Source organism: Zerene cesonia, unplaced genomic scaffold (genome assembly GCF_012273895.1).
Source record: "Zerene cesonia ecotype Mississippi unplaced genomic scaffold, Zerene_cesonia_1.1 Zces_u003, whole genome shotgun sequence".
In the NCBI taxonomy this organism is placed as follows: domain Eukaryota; kingdom Metazoa; phylum Arthropoda; class Insecta; order Lepidoptera; family Pieridae; genus Zerene; species Zerene cesonia.
The window spans coordinates 968335-978768 of record NW_024045133.1 but is presented as its reverse complement, the minus strand read 5'-3'; the positions used below and the strand labels follow the sequence as shown (position 1 = coordinate 978768).

At 39.2% G+C, this 10434-nt stretch overlaps 1 protein-coding gene across 1 annotated transcript in view; it reads left to right on the top strand.

Moving 5' to 3' along the window:
• The first annotated feature begins 695 nt into the window (after nucleotides 1–695).
• The window catches only part of LOC119838442 (alpha-1,6-mannosyl-glycoprotein 2-beta-N-acetylglucosaminyltransferase-like), a 47420-nt gene continuing 37681 nt past the window's right edge, over nucleotides 696–10434 (top strand). The window contains exons 1-2 of the mRNA XM_038364389.1: nucleotides 696–715; nucleotides 5541–5769. Of these exons, the coding sequence (XP_038220317.1) occupies nucleotides 5655–5769 (115 nt within the window). The 5' untranslated portion in view covers nucleotides 696–715; nucleotides 5541–5654. The remainder of the gene's footprint in view (nucleotides 716–5540; nucleotides 5770–10434) is intronic.

Genomic DNA, 10434 nt, shown 5'->3' with positions numbered 1-10434 from the left:
ATCTGCTAACATTTGCCCAGCGTGGTGGTTTTTAGTCTGCACCCTCATAGGAGGCCTCTGTCCCAGCTGTGGGAACGTATATGGGCTGATGATGATGAAGGTTTTGGGTTGGCTCATGTAGAGATATTGCCTTAATGTTAAATTGGCAGAATGAAATGAAATTCGTTTTTCCCCGGATGCGTTTTTCCTGAAATCACTGGACTGTCACTATTTTTTATCCGTCTTCGCCAGACGTAGACAGAGGTGGGCGTTTTTCTAGTGCGCTTCGTTATTTCTTCGGCACGCTTGGTAGCGTAAACGGCTCAACGATTTTTAATTCAGACGTGTCGTTTGATCGCTCTTTATTGTGACCGTTGTATATACTGCAAGGGAGTTGTTGGGAGTAGATCGGTGACGATGCAATAATTTCATGACTTTATCTTATACTGGGATTGCCCGGATTAAATAATTTAGGTTAATTATATAATTACAGCGTGTTTTAGTGTGTGTGTGTGTGTGTGTGTGTGTTTGAGTGTGAGTGCGTGTGTGTAGGGTAGCTAATACTATTCTGGCACATTAATATCCTAGTAGTTTTTGGTTTAAACGTGCGAATCTCAGTAACTACTGGACCGATTTTAAATACTATCTGTTGGATATGTTCGTCGTTCCTGAGTGCTATACATGTACCAGGGGCGAAGCTGGGGCGGACAGCTAGTATAAATCAAAGAGCATCAATGTAAGTTCTTACACATAAAAGTATTTATGTACCCCCATATAATGGCACTAGCCGTTGCAATGGGACGTGAAGCTAATTTAACGAAGAAAATTTTGATAGATAGCAATAAGAGATGGTAGGTATTGTCTGCAGGTGTAACCACGTTGCACAATTAGTGTAAGAGGTATCGTGTGACCCGACATTCAAAAAGTGTAATTATCTTGTTCATGTGTCATTAAATGGAATTCATATGTTATCTACATCCTAATCATACTTACTTAATCCTACTAATATTATAAATGCGAAAGTTTGTAAGGATGTGTGTGCGTTTGTTGCTCTTTCACGCAAAAATTACTGAACCGATTGCAATGAAATTTGGTACGTAGACAGCTGGATAACTGGAATAACATATAGGCAACTTTTTATCCCGATATTTCTATGGGATATGGGCTTACGCGGGCGAAACCGCGGGGCACATCTTGTTTATAATATTAAGTGTAATTATTAGTACTAGCTTATAACCCGCGGGTTCCAACAGGTGACAATTGTGAATTATTTAGAGATCCTACTAGTTTAATAAACGCGAAAGTTTATAAGTATGGATAGATGGATGTATGGACGTTTGTTACTCTTTCACGTGAAAACAGCTTATCGTGTTTCTATGTAATTTTGTACAGAGATAGATTATAGTCTGGAGTAGCACATAGGCTACTTTTTATCGTAGTACAGTAATGTTGGAGTCGAGCACGTTTCGGCACGAGTGGGGCCAGCTCGCACCGGGGAAGTACCACCCCCCCACTGAAGACCGGTGGGAAATAGTACATATTCATGGGCGGTGGTGCTCTAGGATAAGAAATCAGTTAGATGTATAAGGAACTCTATATCGCCCGACTCACACTTGACCGTCGGCCACATGAACCTTGCGTGTTTAGGCATTAGGCCATTAGGCTATCCGTTCTATCTAGATTAAAAACAAACGCGGCCTTGGGGAATAGTTTTTGAAATGTTTTCATTAAGTTGAGCTGTATTTATTGATTGGTACGAAAAATGCTTTTATAAAAGTGTGTTCTGTGAATTTAGTATTTATATTATACTAGCTGCGCCCCACGGTTTCACCCGCGTAAGTCCGTATCCCGTAGGAATATCGGGATAAAAAGTTGCCTATATGTTATTCCAGTTGTCCAGCTGTCTATATACCATTTTTCATTGCAATCGGTTCAGTAGTTTTTGCGTGAAAGCGCAACAAACACGCACACATCTTTACAAACTTTCGCATTTATAATATTAGTAGGATTGTCAAGCTATCTACGTACCAAATTTCATTGCAATCGGTTCAGTAGTTTTTCCGCGAAAGAGCAACAAACACTATGTGTGTGTCCTTACAAACTTTCGCATTTATGATATTAGTAGGAAGTAGGATAGGATTATTGTTATATTTTTATTTTTACATTTATTAATAAACTTATTTCCGCTCACTTTAAAATATTTGAGTTTCATAATTATACTGGCTCTGCCGCATCTGTTTTAGAAGAAAACATTTTTAATAATATTAATAAAGGTATAGAATAGAATAGGATAATTTCTAATTTAATGTACTAACATAGTTTCTAAGTATATTGTTACTAACAACATGAGTCTTCATAGTTGCTGGATTAAATGAAATTATTATTATTATTATGTTATAATAATAAAAAAATTCAATCACGAGGCCTAGCCTAGCCTATATAATTTATCCAGTGGTTTTCCCGTAAAAGAGTATCAAACATACATCCTTATAGAATCGCATTTGGTGCACGAATTACTTACATAAAAACCAGATTTAAAACCGTTAAAAACTGAAGAATTCCACAATGCTCTGCTATTGTTACGATTGATCGACTCCTGCGCATTTTATGCTAATCGCCATTACAAGGCCTTTTTAATTATGAACGCTTCGCAGTTTTTTTCAGATTTATTATAGTATGAATTCTAATATTAAAAAAAACTGGTAAAACGTTGGAGTTTTTTCGTTTGTTTGTTTGTTTGGTTGAACGCGTTCACTCAGGGTTGACTATCGAAGACACAAAAACTTACTTTTTATGAAATACTAGCTGCGCCCCGCGTTTTCGCACGAGTAATTTGTATCTCGTAGGAATATCGGGATAAAAAGTTGCCTATATGTTATTCCAGTTGTCCAGCTGTCTACGTACCAAATTTCATTGCAATCGGTTCAGTAGTTTTTGCGTGAAAGAGCAGCAAACACACACACATCCTTACAAACTTTCGCATTTATAATATTAGTAGGATTGGATTTCAATGCTATGAAACTACAAATTAAACACATGCATTTGACAAACATTTGTTTACGAAATAGCAGTGGAGTGTTCCGCCGCGAAATGACATTTTTTCTTACAAACAATTCATTAAACAAACATAATATTACTAGCTCTCCGCCCGCGGCTTCGTCCGCGTGGAATTCGGTTATATCGTTTGGTTCATAAATGAGAAATTTTGAAGGATTAGAAAATGTGTGTTTTATTTTTGGCAATGCGCAGTTTGTTATATAATTTCTTCACTATTAAAGTCGCATTTAATGTGCGAATCGAGCACGTTTCGGCACGAATTGTGTACGACGCACCGGGGAAGTACCACGCCCCCACAGAAGTCTGGCGGGAAATAATATCATGCTATTGTGTTTTGTTCGGTGGGGGAGCAAGTCGCAGGCACGTTTCCTTTACCTCACCCTTCCCAGTCCTTTCCTTGCTTGCTTCCTTCCAGTGAATCCTTTCTATCTCTTTCCCTTAAAAGTAAGTAGAGGATTTTAATTTTTAGTTTTATAGCATTGAAATGCTTTATAAATGAGAAATTTTGAAAGAATAGAAAAAATTTGATCACGAGGCAGGATTCGAACCTGCGTTTCTTCTGGGGTGCCCCTTAGGCACATGAAACCGAAAGAGTAGAAGAAATTCGATTACTGTGGCAGGATCACGGGTGGCCGAGAGGCTAGGCGTTGCTACGGTTAGGCAAGAAACGCAGGTTCGAATCCTGCCTCGTGATCAAATTTTTTCTAGTCTTTCAAAATTTCTCATAGGTAGAGGATTCCTAGACGCCCTTACATCCACACCACTACATGTGTAGTGCTAAACATACATAGTATGAAACGAACTAGCTTTCCGCCGTCTGTGTGTCTGTATCCTTAAAATTTCGCAACAGATTTTGATGGGTTCTTTTTAATTGATAGTGAGTGCAGAGGAAGGTTTATGTGTATAACTAGCCTACCCGGCTACGCGTTGCTGCGGCTGAGTAATAATTAATAATGTTAAGATTATGAATTAGTAGGATAATAATTAATCGAAATAAAAACTATCCTATATCTTAAGTTGGACCAAATTACACGTAAAATGCCAAATTTCATCAAAATCGGTTGAGTTGGTGAAGAGTTCATTGGGAACATACATCATGACATTGGATTTTTATATATTAAAATAACATCTATTAAAATTCGAATTTCACGCGGGCGATGATGCGGGCGCAAGCTTGTCCTATCCTACTAATATTATAAATGCGAAAGTTTGTAAGGATGTGTGTGTGTTATTTGCTCTTTCACGCAAAAACTACTGAACCGATTGCAATGAAATTTGGTACGTAGACAGCTGGACAACTGGAATAACATATAGGCAACTTTTATCCCGATATTCCTACGGGATGCGGACTTGCGCGGGTGAAACCGCGGGGCGCAGCTAGCATGCTATGAAGCCTACGGATTATCGTATGTTACAGGAAACGATTAAAGTAATAAAGTATTTAGTAGATAACAATGGCGGTAACTGTTTATGGCCTTTCAATTATCTTCTTGTTTATGTCTATTTATCTAGAAATTAGTTATCCGCCCGGCTTCGCCCGTGCGGTCTAGGAAAACTGTCATACATTTAATTTTTAGTTTTAAAGCATTGAAATGCTTTATAAATGAGAAATTTTGAATGAATAGAAAAAATTTGATCACTAGGCAGGATTCGAACCCGCGTTTCTTGCCTAACCGTAGCAACGCTCTTGTTCTATCCTGCCTCGTGATCAATTTTTATCTATTCTTTCAAAATTTCTCAACTGTCATACATATCACGTGTTTAATAAAGTGCCATCTATCGGCATTTATAACATTTTGTAGTGATTCAGATGCACGTAATAATAATTATTGTGGTTTTGAATGGGTTGCCTGGTAGAAATCGCTGCCTAGCGATAAGGCCGCTTTTAGCTAAATGTTTTAAGATTTTTGTTCGCCTGTATATTTTTGCTTTTGCACGCAATTAAGAATCTTTATGTCACTTCGTTTCATGAGACGATACGCCGCGGTGAAGCAGCATCTGTCACTTTTGACGTGACAACGTCTTAAATTAGGTTGCGGCTCGGAGTCACTCATGAAAAAGTGTAACGCCCGGTAACGTTACGATGAGTCTCCGAACTATGATCTTGGCGTTGGAAAAAAAGACGTTGTCACGTAAAATCTTCGCCCGTAAAACCGACTTTACAGGCAACCATTTTTTTAACCTTCTAACCATCACCAGATATTGGGTGAAGCCATTAACAAAGAGAAGAAGAAGAAGATCACCAGATATAAAATATCATATCACAAAGAAACTCCGTTGCGACTTGAACTTTCATTTGCAATAGGACAAAACACACTTCCAAATACAGTAGATTAAAATAAATAAATATGTAAAAGAGTGACATGGGCCGTCGCTTTTCCTAGACTTCCTAGTTCGCCCAGACTTCATCCATGTTGCATAATAAGATGTAGCTTTCTAATAGTGGAATTCTATAAAATCTCCCTATAAATATGTTGTGTTTACATCTTCAAATTTGTTCGCAGGCCGAGAGACAATGAAACCGCGCCATCTATGATCCGAAACGGGCCAACGCGTTTTATTACAGCGCCATCTAGCGAGCGGGCAGAGTGTTCGACCTGTTACAATGATCTGAAGCGATGCCTCGATTAAAATATGCGTCCATACTGCGCGTTTTCGTCATCGTCGGGCTGCTGTGCCTGTGGGTGCAGATAATGCTGTCCGCTAGCGGAGTGGGGATGGACAAAGATGGAGGTAAGTGTGAGACGAATGAATGAACACAGAATCACGCTTCAGAATTGTCCGAAGCAAAACTCTACCTGCGCGTTCATAAGGCATGCTTTCTTAATCGGTATTTATTTATTTAATTTTTTCGACCCTCTAGTGGTGTTGGCAGAATATCAGCGTCAGGGTCCCATTGACTCTGACATTTATGCTGAACCAAGACCCTTTTTAAGAACACAGTGCACATTTGTCTCCGTCCTTTTTTTTCCTCTCTATGTTTTTTTTCTTTGTGTAATCGTCTTATTTTGTAATTGTCATGTATTTAATGTGTTCTTTTAATAAACTTTTTATCTATCTATCTATCTTAAGATCATACACAATAGACTTTGAATCGTAATGCCACTACATAAGGTGTTAATTTGAATGAGTGTTTTATACAACGCTCGGATACTTTGACGTGCGATTTAGAAGCGATTGGTTCGTCAATTAAAATGTACTTAATGGATCCTTTTCTCACAAATGGTCTGTTCTCATCAATAGCTGTCAGATAGCGTTCTGACGCGCGCTGTGACGCCGAACTGCGTTCAACGTGGTAACATACAGTCAAACAGAGTAACAACGCTCTGAAAGGCACTATGATTCTATGTTACAGAGCCATAAAATCTTATAGTTTTTTTTTTCTTTTCTTTATGGCAGACAAATAAGCAGTAGTGGGTCAATGGTGAGAACCTCGGACTTCAAAATCGATAAGTCGGGGTTCGAGACCGGGCGAGCGTGCAGGAAATAAATAGATTTTTCAATTTATCTGCGCATGTGGATAACATCACCACTGCTTAAACGGTGATGGAAAACATCGTGAGGAAACCGGCATGTCCAAGAATTAAAAGTTCGACGACATGTGACATCTGCCAACCCGCACTTGGCCGGGGTGGTGGATTATAGCCTGAACCCTCATAGGAGGCCTGTGTCCCAGCAGTGGGAACATATATGGGCTGATGATGATTATGGCAGAGCAAGCAAAGGAGCAGGTGCAAAGTGCAAAGTGGAGCAAAGTGGTCACCACCGCCCATAAACACTTGCAACACTAGAGTTACAAGTGCTTTGCCGGCCTTTCAGGGACATATACGCTCTTTTCTTGAAGGCCCCAATGTCGTAATTGTTCGGGAACACCGTAGCTGGTAAATCGTTCCAAAGCTTCACCGTACGCGGGAAGTAGTTGCGGGTGAAGCGTACGGTGGTGGACCGCCAACTATCCAGAGGGTGCGGATGGGATTGGTTTTTACGGCGGGTGGTCCGATGTTGGAACTGTGCGGCTGTAGTTATGACATGAATAACTGTCGAAGAAAGAACGCCTTCTTAGTGCGCGTCAGAGCTAATCTGACATTAGCCTTCTTTTTTGACGTGACAACGTCTTAAATTAGGTTGCGGCTCGGAGTCACTCATGAAAAAGTGTAACGCCCGGTAACGTTACAATGAGTCACCGAACTATGATCGGTCCGCCGCGCGCGCAGCACTAGAGAATTAGGCGCATTGAATCGGCGCGTGCTTGTGTCTCTGTCTCTGTCTTTTTAGTAAACAAAATATATTTTCTATAGTTAAAATTTGTGCAATTCTTATTTTCATTCAATTCCTTGTTCCTATTGTGCAATTTAATAATATTCATATCAATAAATATTCTACCGAGAAAAAGACGTTGTCACGTAAAGTCTTCGCCCGTAAAACCGACTTTACAGGCAACCATTTTTTTTTTATAGCGGGGAAATCTTGCATAGATACCCACGGCCCCCGGGGATGGAGCCGTGGGTTATGTCGGATTCCTACCGACTAAAACCCCACTGTATTCCGACGAGCCGCTTTCATGAAGGGGTAACGGGAGCCGGTTGATATACGTCCGCGACATCTGACATTAGCCTGTCGTCGCGCTATGACGTTGCATTGGCTTATACGTAGACTACGCGTCTATAACCCAATAGGCTTAGTCTGATAGAAACTGTACTGAAACCGAGTCAGAGCATTGTCGCTCTGATAGGCAGTATATTTTTTATAGTATTTTCTTGTGTTTGGTTTTACGCGAGTATTATACATTTAGAAATTAAAAACTTTTCAACGGATTTTAAACGCGATTTAATCATTATATTATTAACCCGACGTTTCGAACACTTGTCAGCGAGCGTGGTCACGGGGAGACATTTGGGGATATTTTTTATACTACATATAAATGGACAACTGAGCTGATGGTTCGCCTGATGGTAAGCGATCACCAACGCACATGAACAGAACAGAGATAAAGGATAAGGAAAGGATTGACGACTCCAAAAAAGGAAAAGACTGGGAATGGTGAGAATAAGCTATTATCTCACGCCGGTTTTCTGTGGGGGTGTGGTACTTCCCCCGTGCGAGCTGGCTCAATTCGTGCCGAAGCGTGCTCGACTCCCACATATAATATTAATGTGATACGAAATAGTAGCATACCATACGAAACCAAACTATTAAAACATAACTCTATCAAGACAGATAGTAAAAAAAACTCGTCTCCTATATAGTACCAACTGACTCTCAGACAGTTAAAACGACCATATTAACTGTTACATCCCGCAGTGAACTAATTACTTCATTACACCAATTAATAACACATATATCCTAATTAGTATCCAGCGTGTACTACCACAACGTATTATAAAATGTGACATGTTTCTGAATCGCGCAAACGATTTTTTTTTCGCTTTAAGAGGTATATATACAACCTTCCAACATCATTCAATTGAGGACTTACAGGCCGGCCAGTCGTTTAGACTAGTCCAGGATCCTCCCTTTTTCGATAGAGAACACCACCTTCCTTCCTCCTCAAAAACAAAGTAGATTCCTCCGTCTGTCTCTGTGTCCCTATTAAATGCTTAAATCTAGTCTATCTGGTTTGAATTCAATCTCGAGAAAATAGCTCTAGTGTTTTTAATATTCTGATATTCAATTAATATCATAAACGCGAAAGTTTATAAGGATGAATGTTATGTGTATGTTTGTTACTCTTTCACGCAAAAACTACAGAATCGATTGCATTGAAATTTGGTACGTAGACAGCTGGACAACTGTAATAACAAACGGGTAACTTCTAATCCCGATATTTCTACGGGATACGGACTTACGCGGGTGAAACCGCGGGGCGCAGCTAGTTTAGAATAATTTGAATTACAATTAATATTATCAAAACATCGTCCAGTCACTATGAATATTTTTATATGATTTTTGTGTATAAGATAAGTTAGGAGGCGAGAGACAAAGCCGAGTGTACAACATAATAATAATAATAATAAACACATAAGGAAATTAAGACATATGAACACAACTAGATAGAGAACTAGAACTAGAAAAAACACAATTAAAACAACATAAACAGAAATAGAAAACAAAAAGAAAAAAAAATTAAATCTTATATATAAAATTCTCGTGTCACAATGTTAGTCTCTATACTCCTCCGAAACGGCTTGACCGATTCCTCTGAAATTTGGTAAGCATATTGGGTAGGTCTGAGAATCGGCTAACATCTATTTTTCATACCACTAAACGATAAGAGTAAGGCAGAACAGCGTTTGTCGGGTGCAGCTAGTATATATATAAGAATCATCTAGTGCTTGCTCACTAAGTGGTATGTGGCTATGAGTGTGGACAAAAGGAGCCAGCTCAGTATAAGATGGTATGGTAAAATTACCTTACCATCACTGATTTTCAGCGGCCCCGGGTGACTTATGGAGTTTCAGTCTAGATACACATAAATTCCATATACTCCATACTAGCTGCAACCCGCGGCGTCACTCGCGTGGTACCCGGGTAAATAGTAGCCTATGTGCTAATCCCGACTATAATCTATCTCTGTATCAAATTTCATGCAGATACGACAAGCTGTTTTCGCGTGAACGAGTTACAAACATTCATGCATTCTAACATTCGCGTTTATAATGTTAGTGGAATATCTGTCGATTTATTTTCATACTAGATGCTCGTCCCGGCTCCGCCCGGATATGAAGATTCCTGTTTTTCCCCAAGCGAGCATTCAATCGGGATAAAAAGTATCCTATCACCCAATTCAGCTCATCCACTGTATATCAAATTTCATCAAAATCCGTTCAGTAGTTTCAGCGTGTTTCACGGACAAACATCCAAACAAACGTTCATATTTATAATATTAATGCAGTGCGGTACCAGAATTCCGCTGGCCATACGTTATCTGAACATTTTTCGATAAAATTAATTAATAATATCACTATCTGGTTGGTCAGTGATAACACCTTCCAAGTAATGTGGACTACACGAATATTGTAGAGGGGACTTTTGTATTTTTTTTTTTTTGTATGTTTGTAACGTTTTCACGCGGCAACCAGTGGATCGATTTGAAAAATTCCTACACCGTTACACAGCTGCAACTTCACTGCGTGACATAGGCTGTGGGTGTACCACGGGCGGAGCCGGGGCGAACAGCTAGTGTATATATATCGTAAATGTTTCGCAAAGCTGAGTCTGTCCGCATTGCCATATATATTTCTTAAATCATTTTAGTTTTAAATAATTTTTAATATAAGCTGAAAACAATAATGAACGAAAAATACTAATATTGTTGTGAATAATTTTTTAATATAAACTGAAAATAATAATGAATGAAAAATACTAGTATTGTTGTGAAAAAAGCGTGGGGCGCTTTGT